The sequence below is a fragment of the Microtus pennsylvanicus genome, chromosome 4, assembly GCF_037038515.1.
Source record: "Microtus pennsylvanicus isolate mMicPen1 chromosome 4, mMicPen1.hap1, whole genome shotgun sequence".
NCBI lineage: Eukaryota > Metazoa > Chordata > Mammalia > Rodentia > Cricetidae > Microtus > Microtus pennsylvanicus.
The window spans coordinates 21,875,122-21,888,587 of record NC_134582.1 but is presented as its reverse complement, the minus strand read 5'-3'; the positions used below and the strand labels follow the sequence as shown (position 1 = coordinate 21,888,587).

General features: G+C 47.9%; 1 protein-coding gene across 3 annotated transcripts in view; it reads left to right on the top strand.

Annotated features, from left to right (window-relative positions):
• Wdr7 (WD repeat domain 7) overlaps positions 1–13,466 on the top strand; it is a 277,322-nt gene that overhangs the window by 146,788 nt on the left and 117,068 nt on the right. For all 3 annotated transcript variants that reach the window (XM_075968486.1, XM_075968485.1, XM_075968488.1), the window contains one exon: positions 2,388–2,609. In XM_075968486.1, coding sequence (XP_075824601.1) covers positions 2,388–2,609 — 222 coding nt within the window. The remainder of the gene's footprint in view (positions 1–2,387; positions 2,610–13,466) is intronic.

The window sequence follows — 13,466 nt, the reverse complement described above, 5'->3', positions numbered from 1 at the left end:
CCTTTTAATAGCTTAAACTTCTCAAATATTTTACCTGTGCTCTAGTTAAGCTGTAAGCAAAGTGTTTATTCCTCTTCCTGTAAATCTGAACTCAATTATGCTAAGTCTAAAGACAATTATGTACTTTCAGAAACCCTATGAATTAAATGGTTGTTTTAATAAAATCAAAACCTCATGTTGTGTTCAGAGTAACCCAATCCTAAGGAAACATCATGTTCATGCAGAATGTGCTTTCTGTTCGCAACTTCAATATAAGACGTTTATGTCCCTCACCATTCAGTTCCTTCTATTTTCTGTACAAGCTAGTTGAAGGTATTAATTTTCTTACTGTGATAGGGTGATCAACCGTCCTGTCAAGAAAATGGATCTCTATGTCACCCGTTAGCATGATTAAATGGAGCCATGTCTCTGTGGGGGAAAAAAAATACTGGATTTTCATGAAACTGTAGGAAGACTTACTTTTAGAGAATTATTTTTATATCTTCAAATTTCCATATTGATTGACAGTTTTACTTATAGGGCAGTATTGCAGCTAATTAGCACATTATTTCTTTTTTACCAGAAAATCCAGGTCAGGCCAATAAAGGAAAGACGTTTCCAAATCTGAGGAACGAAATGAGGGCGTGCTGTTATTTTTAGTGCAGTTCCAGGGATGCATCTGGCACCTTCTGCCATCACTCATCAGTTCCTGTCTCTTCTTTTTTTATTTCCTTGTTTACAAAGATCTATCTTTTTACATCTGGGTGCTTATCATAATCAAATTTCAGCACCGTAGTGTGACAATGTTACTGTGAGCCCAGGTACATGCCAAACTCAAATTACACCAAGTGATGTAATTAAAATTTTGTATTTTGGCCATTTAGCAGAGGGCACTTGTTACAATACTTACTATTAGTTAAGGGATAAAATGCATAAGTGACTGATAGAAAGTACCAAATTGAAGTAGTGTAAAGTCTTAATTCCTTCCCTAGGGGTGGGAGTTAAGACAAGATTGAGGCAATTAAACAGAAGGAACATAGTGAAGGCGGGGGCCAGGGTGAGAGTGGAACTCTCTGAGTGCCCCTTGTTTAATTTCCTCCTGGAAGCTGACCATGTGTACTGCTGTGCCCCTCCCCCTCCAGCCTGGTGCTGCCGAGGCTGAGCGGCTGGGGTCAATGCCTTGCCTATTGATCAGTATCCCTGCAGTCCCTTGCTCTAGCAGCTGCTTCATCGGCTTCTTTCAGGGCCTGCTTCAGTACATTAGAATAGAAATCCATAACCAGAGCTGTGCTCATCCAAGCAGGGGAAGAAACTAAATTAAATGGTATAAAACAATCTTGGATCAGGAGTTTGTGCCAATTCATCTTGATCTAAGATGTCACACCGGGCTCTCTGTCTGAGCACCTGGGCTAGAGGCAGCCATAGTGAAAATAGATGGAGCTGCGATCATTCATTTGTCAGCTAAGGAGCAAGGCAGCAGTTAGCAATTCCCTTCTGCAGAGGTCAGCTGACAGAACAATCAGTGCAACTGCGGAATAGAGCTTTCCTTTGAACTATTGTTGTGGAGCATGCTCCTGCTGAGCGTGGGGGAGGGGAGCAGGTTGTTTCCTCTGCCAGACCACCGAGTAAAGAGTAAAGCATCCAGTACTACAGAAGAGGATTCTAGATGCAGTCTCATGTGCCCTTACTCCTCATGTCCCCTAAGTATGTGAATAAGGGTGATTTTTCATTGAATGCACCGAGATCTAGGTTATCACACTGTTAAATATGACGTCTAGAATGATGGCCCTTTCAAACACAGACGAAGTGACTAGTGATGTTTCTTCTCTTTAAGAGTGCTGTGAAGCTTATACATTCTTTCTTCTGCTTTAGGACCTGTTAGTATTTCTAATAAATATTCCTTCTGTCTTTAAAAATAGAAAATTGCCGTGAAGTGGGGAAATGTATGTAATAGAATAGTTCGGAAAATGTTTCTTAGTATTAAATATTTTTAAACATCCAAGACTGCAGTTTTTATAGGAGATGCAAGAAAGGAGATGTGATTTTTTTTTCATGGACTTAGAAGTTACAAAGTCATTTTCTAACACTGGGGGAGGCTCACGATAAAAACAGCCTATATATGATCTGAAATGAACAGGTATAATTACACAGTGTAGGAAAAGGGGAAATAACAAAAAATGTCTGGGTATATTTTAAGGAATAAACCTCTAAAGAGTTAGGGCTATTAGCAAAGTGTTTCCATCTCTTGGTTTGGTGACATATTTTTTATTGCCTCACCTTGTGCCCCAGTGCCATTTTCTGAAAATAACTATTCTTTCTGAAGTGTATAATCTTGAATGTTCTTCTGACCACACATACTTTTTGTTTCAATATTCTTTTAACTTGCATTCCTATATTTTGGTTTTCAGGTTGCTTATCAAGTGTCCCACAAATGAAAAAAATTTCCACATCTTACGAAGAAAGAAGGAAGCAGGCCACTGCTATCGTCCTCCTGGGAGTGATCGGAGCGGAGTTCGGAGCTGAAATTGAGCCACCGAAACTGCTGACCAGACCTCGGAGTTCCAGTCAGATTCCTGAAGGGTTTGGTTTGACTAGCGGGGGCTCCAACTACTCACTGGCCAGACATACTTGTGAGTTTTCAGATTTCTGATGCCAATCACCTTGATTTGTAAGACTCTGCCCACAGAACGTCAGAATATTGAATGTGTCTTGCATTTTCAGCTAATCTGTAACACTAAGTGAAGAGAGGAGACGCCACCCCTCTGGGTCCATTGCTCTTCAGTTATCATTTCCTGATTTGAGTATAAAGTTAAAACTTCATGTTGTCAGTGCTTCTCTAAGAGAACAGGAGATTTGTGTTCTTGAAGTTTTGATCAAGAGTCATCTCCAAAGTTTATGAAAACGTGAGCAAGCACACATGCTCACACTCGTGCACACACATACACACATGCTCACACTCGTGCACACACATACACACACATGCTCACACTCGTGCACACACATACACACATGCTCACACTCGTGCACACACATACACACACATGCTCACACTCGTGCACACACATACACACTCATGCACACACATGCCCACACTCGTGCACACACACACATGCCCACACACATACACACACATGCCCACACACATACACACACATGCCCACACACATACACACACATACACACACATGCCCACACACATACACACACATGCCCACACACATACACACACATGCCCACACACATACACACACATGCCCACACACATACACACACATGCCCACACTCGTGCACACACATACACACACATGCCCACACACATACACACACATGCCCACACTCGTGTACACACATACACACACATGCCCACACATGCCCACACACATACACACACATGCCCACACTCGTGCACACACATACACACACATGCCCACACTCGTGCACACACATACACACACATGCCCACACTCGTGCACACACATACACACACATGCCCACACTCGTGCACACACATACACACACATGCCCACACTCGTGCACACACATACACACACATGCCCACACACATACACACACATGCCCACACTCGTGCACACACACACACACGCCCACACACATACACACACATGCCCACACACATACACACACATGCCCACACACATACACACACATACACACACATGCCCACACACATACACACACATGCCCACACACATACACACACATGCCCACACACATGCCCACACTCGTGCACACACATACACACACATGCCCACACACATACACACACATGCCCACACTCGTGCACACACACACACACGCCCACACACATACACACACATGCCCACACACATACACACACATGCCCACACACATACACACACATACACACACATGCCCACACACATACACACACATGCCCACACTCGTGCACACACATACACACACATGCCCACACACATACACACACATGCCCACACACATGCCCACACTCGTGCACACACATACACACACATGCCCACACACATACACACACATGCCCACACTCGTGCACACACACACACACGCCCACACACATACACACACATGCCCACACACATACACACACATGCCCACACACATACACACACATACACACACATGCCCACACACATACACACACATGCCCACACTCGTGCACACACACACACACGCCCACACACATACACACACATGCCCACACACATACACACACATGCCCACACACATACACACACATACACACACATGCCCACACACATACACACACATGCCCACACACATACACACACATGCCCACACACATACACACACATGCCCACACTCGTGCACACACATACACACACATGCCCACACACATACACACACATGCCCACACTCGTGCACACACACACACACGCCCACACACATACACACACATGCCCACACACATACACACACATGCCCACACACATACACACACACACACACACATGCCCACACACATACACACACATGCCCACACACATACACACACATGCCCACACACATACACACACATGCCCACACTCGTGCACACACATACACACACATGCCCACACACATACACACACATGCCCACACTCGTGCACACACACACACATGCCCACACACATACACACACATGCCCACACACATGCCCACACACATACACACACATACACACACATGCCCACACACATACACACACATGCCCACACACATACACACACATGCCCACACACATACACACACATGCCCACACACATACACACACATGCCCACACTCGTGCACACACATACACACACATGCCCACACACATACACACACATGCCCACACTCGTGTACACACATACACACACATGCCCACACATGCCCACACACATACACACACATGCCCACACTCGTGCACACACATACACACACATGCCCACACTCGTGCACACACATACACACACATGCCCACACTCGTGCACACACATACACACACATGCCCACACTCGTGCACACACATACACACATGCTCACACTCGTGCACACACATGCCCACACTCGTGCACACACATACACACACATGCCCACACTCGTGCACACACATACACACACATGCCCACACTCGTGCACACACATACACACACATGCCCACACTCGTGCACACACATACACACATGCTCACACTCGTGCACACACATGCCCACACTCGTGCACACACATACACACACATGCCCACACTCGTGCACACACATACACACATGCTCACACTCGTGCACACACATACACACACATGCCCACACTCGTGCACACACATACACACACATGCCCACACTCGTGCACACACATACACACACATGCCCACACTCGTGCACACACATACACACACATGCCCACACACATACACACACATGCCCACACTCGTGCACACACACACACACGCCCACACACATACACACACATGCCCACACACATACACACACATGCCCACACACATACACACACATACACACACATGCCCACACACATACACACACATGCCCACACACATACACACACATGCCCACACACATACACACACATGCCCACACTCGTGCACACACATACACACACATGCCCACACACATACACACACATACACATGCCCACACATACACACACATACACACACATGCCCACACTCGTGCACACACATACACACACATGCCCACACACATACACACACATACACATGCCCACACATACACACACATACACACACATGCCCACACTCGTACACACACATACACACACATGCCCACACACATACACACACATACACATGCCCACACATACACACACATACACACACATGCCCACACTCGTGCACACACATACACACACATGCCCACACTCGTACACACACATACACACACATGCCCACACACATACACACACATACACATGCCCACACATACACACACATACACACACATGCCCACACTCGTGCACACACATACACACACATGCCCACACTCGTACACACACATACACACACATGCCCACACACATACACACACATACACATGCCCACACATACACACACATACACACACATGCCCACACTCGTGCACACACATACACACACATGCCCACACTCGTACACACACATACACACACATGCCCACACACATACACACACATACACATGCCCACACATACACACACATACACACACATGCCCACACTCGTGCACACACATACACACACATGCCAACACACATACACACACATGCCCACACACATACACACACATACACACACATGCCCACACACATACACACACATACACATGCCCACACATACACACACATACACACACATGCCCACACTCGTGCACACACATACACACACATGCCAACACACATACACACACATGCCCACACACATACACACACATACACACACATGCCAACACACATACACACACATGCCCACACTCGTGCACACACATACACACACATGCCCACACTCGTGCACACACATACACACATGCTCACACTCGTGCACACACATACACACACATGCCCACACTCGTGCACACACATACACACATGCCCACACTCGTACACACACATGCACACGCATATACTACAGCACCCACTCAAAGGGAGTAGTTTTTCTGTAGCCAGATTTGAGTGATCATGGCCTAGAGAACACGGAGCTAGGTTACCACAGGTTCCATGTTCTTCTACGGAAGTGGTTTCATGAAGTTTTTCAGTAACAGAATGAAAAAAGTACTAAGTTGAGGAAATTGTTGGCAAGATCAGCAGTTAAATTGTACAGTCCTCAGAGGCTGGCTGATGAAACCTTAGCTCGGGGTTGATGGAAGCTAGTGATCTGGTCAGTTAATAGACTCCACAAGGTTTTTAATCTCTTAGTTCAGTGGTTCTTAACATGTGGGTGGAGTCCCTCTGGCAAAACCTCTACCACCAAAAATATTTAACGGTAACAGCAGCAACAAAAATACAGTTAAGAAATAGCCACAGAAATAATTTTGTGGTTTGGGGTCACTGCAACTTGAAGAACTGTATTATAGGATCACAACGTTAGGAAGGTTGAGAACCTTCCTTAGTCACAGTGTGTTTGGTCTGACATCGAGGTGGGCTAGGAATGGCTATTTAGGGAGCTGAAGCTAGCTCAAAATAAGATAACCAGCCTCTGGGTCTGCACCATCCTAGCCTCTAGATGCCAATGCACTTCTAGGCAGTAGATCAGCGTTCTCAGACACAGCTGTTACCAAGCTTCCCGGTTCACAAAAGCTAGTCTCAATAATTTCTGAAAAACAATGGCACTGGCGTAGGATAGGATTGAAAAGTTGGAGATAGGGTAGAATACAGAATGGAAAAAAAAAAACATGAATGTTCTCTGTAATTAAAAAAAAAATCCAGCAACAGTTTAAAACTATGTCAGTATTGGAGTTAGCTCTCATGGGTCTTGCATTGCACAGCTGCCTCCACCTCTGAGTGCTGGGGCAACAAGGACTGATCTAAGGTGTTTTGTACTTTGGTATTTGATGTTGGAAGTCCTTCAGATAAGACCAGAATATTCTTACCTTGTCAAAAAAGCAGTTTTAATGAGTTGGGACGTCTTTTTATTTATCGTATTTATTGAAATAAGGTCTTACTATGTAACCCTGGCTAGCCTGGAACTTATAAAGATCTGCTGGGGCTAAAGAGTTTGTCATCAACCCCTTCTAAATTAAGGCAAACATATAATCCTACTGATCATATTATATGTTCTTCTTTTAAAAGACTTATTTTTAAACGTCAGTTACTTTTAAATACGTGTATGTGTGACAGGTAAGGCAATGTGCACCTGTGTGTGTGGGGTGGCAGTGCCTGTGTGTGTGGGGTGGCAGTGCCTGTGTGTGGGGTGGCAGTGCCTGTGCCTGTGTGTGGGGTGGCAGTGCCTGTGTGTGTGTGTGGGGTGGCAGTGCCTGTGTGTGTGGGGGGTGGCAGTGCCTGTGTGTGTGTGTGGGGTGCAGTGCCTGTGTGTGTGTGGGGTGGCAGTGCCTGTGTGTGTGTGGGGTGGCAGTGCCTGTGTGTGGGGTGGCAGTGCCTGTGTGTGTGTGTGGGGTGGCAGTGCCTGTGCCTGTGTGTGGGGTGGCAGTGCCTGTGTGTGTGTGTGGGGTGGCAGTGCCTGTGTGTGTGTGTGAGGTGGCAGTGCCTGTGTGTGTGTGTGGGGTGGCAGTGCCTGTGTGTGTGGGGTGCAGTGCCTGTGTGTGTGGGGTGCAGTGCCTGTGTGTGTGTGTGGGGTGCAGTGCCTGTGTGTGTGTGTGGGGTGCAGTGCCTGTGTGTGTGTGTGGGGTGCAGTGCCTGTGTGTGTGTGGGGTGGCAGTGCCTGTGTGTGTGTGGGGTGGCAGTGCCTGTGTGTGTGTGTGGGGTGGCAGTGCCTGTGCCTGTGTGTGGGGTGGCAGTGCCTGTGTGTGTGGGGTGCAGTGCCTGTGTGTGTGGGGTGCAGTGCCTGTGTGTGTGTGTGGGGTGGCAGTGCCTGTGTGTGTGTGTGAGGTGGCAGTGCCTGTGTGTGTGTGTGGGGTGGCAGTGCCTGTGCCTGTGTGTGGGGTGGCAGTGCCTGTGTGTGTGGGGTGCAGTGCCTGTGTGTGTGGGGTGCAGTGCCTGTGTGTGTGTGTGGGGTGCAGTGCCTGTGTGTGTGTGTGGGGTGCAGTGCCTGTGTGTGTGTGGGGTGGCAGTGCCTGTGTGTGTGTGTGGGGTGCAGTGCCTGTGTGTGTGTGGGGTGGCAGTGCCTGTGTGTGTGTGGGGTGGCAGTGCCTGTGTGTGTGTGGGGTGCAGTGCCTGTGTGTGTGTGGGGTGGCAGTGCCTGTGTGTGTGTGTGGGGTGGCAGTGCCTGTGTGTGTGTGGGGTGGCAGTGCCTGTGTGTGTGGGGGGTGGCAGTGCCTGTGTGTGTGTGTGGGGGGTGGCAGTGCCTGTGTGTGTGTGTGTGGGGTGGCAGTGCCTGTGTGTGTGGGGTGCAGTGCCTGTGTGTGTGTGTGGGGTGCAGTGCCTGTGTGTGTGTGTGGGGTGGCAGTGCCTGTGTGTGTGGGGTGGCAGTGCCTGTGTGTGTGGGGTGCAGTGCCTGTGTGTGGGGTGGCAGTGCCTGTGTGTGTGGGGTGGCAGTGCCTGTGTGTGTGTGTGGGGTGCAGTGCCTGTGTGTGTGTGTGGGGTGGCAGTGCCTGTGTGTGTGTGGGGTGGCAGTGCCTGTGTGTGGGGTGCAGTGCCTGTGTGTGTGGGGGGTGCAGTGCCTGTGTGTGTGGGGTGGCAGTGCCTGTGTGTGTGTGTGGGGTGGCAGTGCCTGTGTGTGTGTGTGGGGTGGCAGTGCCTGTGTGTGTGTGTGGGGTGGCAGTGCCTGTGTGTGTGTGTGGGGTGGCAGTGCCTGTGTGTGTGTGGGGTGGCAGTGCCTGTGTGTGGGGTGCAGTGCCTGTGTGTGTGGGGGGTGCAGTGCCTGTGTGTGTGGGGTGGCAGTGCCTGTGTGTGTGTGTGGGGTGGCAGTGCCTGTGTGTGTGTGTGGGGTGCAGTGCCTGTGTGTGGGGGGTGGCAGTGCCTGTGTGTGTGGGGTGCAGTGCCTGTGTGTGGGGTGGCAGTGCCTGTGTGTGTGTGTGGGGTGGCAGTGCCTGTGTGTGTGGGGTGGCAGTGCCTGTGTGTGTGTGTGGGGTGGCAGTGCCTGTGTGTGTGGGGTGCAGTGCCTGTGTGTGTGGGGTGGCAGTGCCTGTGTGTGTGTGTGGGGTGGCAGTGCCTGTGTGTGTGGGGTGCAGTGCCTGTGTGTGTGGGGGGTGGCAGTGCCTGTGTGTGTGTGGGGGGTGGCAGTGCCTGTGTGTGTGTGTGGGGTGGCAGTGCCTGTGTGTGTGGGGGGTGGCAGTGCCCGTGTGTGGGGGGGTGCAGTGCCTGTGTGTGTGTGTGGGGGGTGGCAGTGCCTGTGTGTGTGTGTGTGGGGTGGCAGTGCCTGTGTGTGTGGGGGGTGGCAGTGCCCGTGTGTGGGGGGGTGCAGTGCCTGTGTGTGTGTGTGGGGGGTGGCAGTGCCCGTGGAGGCAAGAGGCATCAGATACTCCTGGGGCTGGAATTAGAGGTGGTGGGGGAACTACCTGGTCTGGGTGCTGGGAACCAAACTCAGTTTCTCTGATGGAGCAGCAAACACTCTTAATCACTGAGCCATCTCTCCAGCCCTGTTCATTTATTTTTAATTCATGTATATATGTGTATTTGTGCGTGTATGTATATATATGTGAGTGAGAAGTTCCCGTTGAAGCAAGAAAGGGTATTGGGTCCCCTGGAGCAGTTGTGAGGCCCGGATGTGGATGCTGGGAACCAAACTCAGTTCCTCTGGTAGAATAGCAGTGCTCTTAACCACTGAGCCATCATCTCCCCAGCCTCCACAAGATTAAACACCATGGGAGTTTGACCTTTATGCAGAGGAAAAAGATAGATGGTACTTTGATAATCACCACAGTGGAGAGCTTCACTGGAACTTTGCTTCCTACTTTTGTTGTACCACTGAAATGCCACATCCATTGCTGTCATTGGGAACCTGGTCTATAGACTTAGCTGCAACTCTACACCTTTCTTCAAGATTTCTAATTCAACAAACAGATACTGACTGCTGATAACTTCTCGACTCCTATTGACACTGAGATTAGAGAGAAACCATACCATCCCCAATAAAGCAACTCATTGGTACTTTTTAGGTTTTTTTTATGTTCATAAACTTAGTCCTCATAATTCATCCTGTAACTCGACACCTCTGTCTCCTCCATTTCTCAGAGGTAGGGACATGCAGGCAGGCTTTGTTAGCTTCAGCAAATAGTATTTCTTATTTCAGCACTGCTCATTGTTCCTGGAGCGCATGCTTTGGCCATCATGTGGTCCCAGAAGAAGAGGGCTGTATGATGAGCGTGCACCATGTAATAGTCGTATCACTTAAGAAAAAGAAAAGTTTCTTTTTTCCTACGACCCTCCTTTGATCTTCTAAATAGAATTAAGACTTCTTCATGGTGGCTCAGCCAGAAAGTAGTGAGAAGTAAACCTGAAATCAAGCTTCTTGTAATGTTGTGCCTTTTCTGTTCTCCACCTGGATCTACTGTGTTACCTCTCTGCAAAGCACGGCATACTTCCACCCTCGGTTCTAGCCTGCTTGGCTTTCACTCTGTATTGAGCGCATTGTTCTTAGAGGGCCCTGCTTTCCATTCATAAACCCTTACGCAGACCTGTTTTCTCCTGTTGGGGCCTCCCAGCTTTTGAATAGGAGATCATTGGTAAACTTAGTGTTTATAAATGATTACGATTATTTATGTCTTAAAAGTATTTGCTCTGGACTGGCTGAGGCAATGGGTTCTTGAGTTGAAGGCTTGACTGTACTATGGAATCATTCTGTACACAGCCTGGTCTCTGTACAGAAAACCTATCTCAAAACACCAAACCAGAACAAGATATCCATCATTTAAAACCTCCCTTAGGATTTCTTAACATGCTGTCATGGTTACATGCTTAGAAGAGACTAATTATGTCCAACATGTTTTGTAATTCCTCATTCCTAACCCTTTGTATTGACCATTTCCCACAGCCTGAATGTCTACCTCAGTGCAGACACATCATGAACTAGTTAGTGGATTGCCGATTGATTTCATCTAACCCGTTGGTTAGTTGCTCCATGGATTAATTTATAGCTCATTATTCAGAATTTCATAATTTCTACTGCTATGCAATGTTGCTTTTTCACCTGTGATTTGTCAGTACACAATTCTTGGATTCATGCATCTGCTTCCACACATCTTACTTTAAATGTAATAAACCAGTTGTGACCTGTAGGACTCTAACTAGGAAAGAGGAACAGTATGGAGAAAGGGAGGTCTTAAAAAGTTGTGGAGGAATAGAAATGGACATTTTTTCCCCAAAGAAACTTTGATGATTTAAGAAGGAATTTTAAAAGATGTTTCTATTAGGCAGGGTTCTTTAGAGGAACAGAACTGAAAGAAGGAAAGAATTGACTAATTAATATAATATATGTTAAAATGTATATTAAAAAGAAATTTATTAGAATGGCTTGCATGCTGTGAACTGGCTATTCCAACAATGGCCTTTCACATCTGCCTTTAATGTAGCTTTTCCAGAATGGAGTTGTACTTCTGCAGTTTTCTACTCTGAGTATTGCCTGCACAGTAGGCAGAATCACCAGTAACCCGGCCCCTAGTCTTCTCCTAGTCAACTGAGCTCTGTGACTCTCAAGATTCTTAGAAACCTTTAGACCGCATGTCTGGAGCCTGTCATTTGTGTCACCGAGTTCATTCTTTTCCTTTGTCAATATATCCTGTGGTATAGCCGTGCTTGATTTTATTGTGGAGCTCATTTTTTTTTTCATTTTACATACTAGCCATAGTTCCCTCCCCTCCTCCAGCTTCCCTTAACTTTCTCCCCCTACCCTCCAGCCACCCCTCAGAAAGAGCAAGCCCTCCCATGGGGAGTTAATGAAACCTGGCACATCAAGTTCTGGTAGGACCAAGCTCCTTTCCTTCACCTCCCTGCATCAAGGCTGATCAAGCCATCCCACCATAGGGACTGAGCTCCGAAAAGCCAGCTCATGCACCAGAAATAGGACCTCATACCACTACCGGGGGCCCCAGAAACAGGCCAAGCCACGTAACTGTAACTCACATGTAGAAAACCTAGTTGCCTAGTTGAGTCGTATTCAGGCTCCCCAGCTGTCAGCCTAGAATCCATTAGCTCTCACATGGACCACAGCTGTTTCTGTGGGTTTCCCCATCATGGTCTTGACCCCCCCTTGCTCGTATAGTCCCTCCTCCCTCTCTTTGACTGGACTCAGGAGCTTGGCCCGCTGCTTAGCTGCGAACCTCTGCATCTGCTTCCATCAATTACTGGATGAAGGTTCTATTGTGACAATTAGAGTAGCCACCAATCTCAGTACAGGAGAAGGCCAGTTCAGACACCCTCTCCACTATTGCTAGGAGTCTTAGCTGGGGCCATCCATGTGGATTCCTGGGGAATTTCCCTAATGCCAGGTTTCTTCCTAACCCCACAATGGCTCCCTCAATCAATATATCTCTTTCATTTCTCTCCTACTCCATCCTTTCCCCAACTGGACCATCCAGTTTTCTCATGTTTTCATCTCCCATCCCCTCCCCTCTAGCGCCCCTAATTTACCCAGGAGGTCTCATCTATTTTCCCTTCCCAGGGTGAGCTTTGCATCTCTCTTAGGGTCCTCCTTAGTACCTGGCTTCTCTGGGGCTGTGGATTGTCTCATGGTTATCCTGTACTTTACATCTAGTATCCACTTAGAGTACAGAGTGCGTTTCTCTGTCTGGGTCTGGGTTACCTCACTCAAGGATGTTTTTTCCTAGTTCATCCATTTGCCTGCAAATTTCATGATGTCATTGTTTTTTACAGTGGAGTAATACTTATTATGTATATATCTCATATTTTCTCTATCTAGTCTTCAG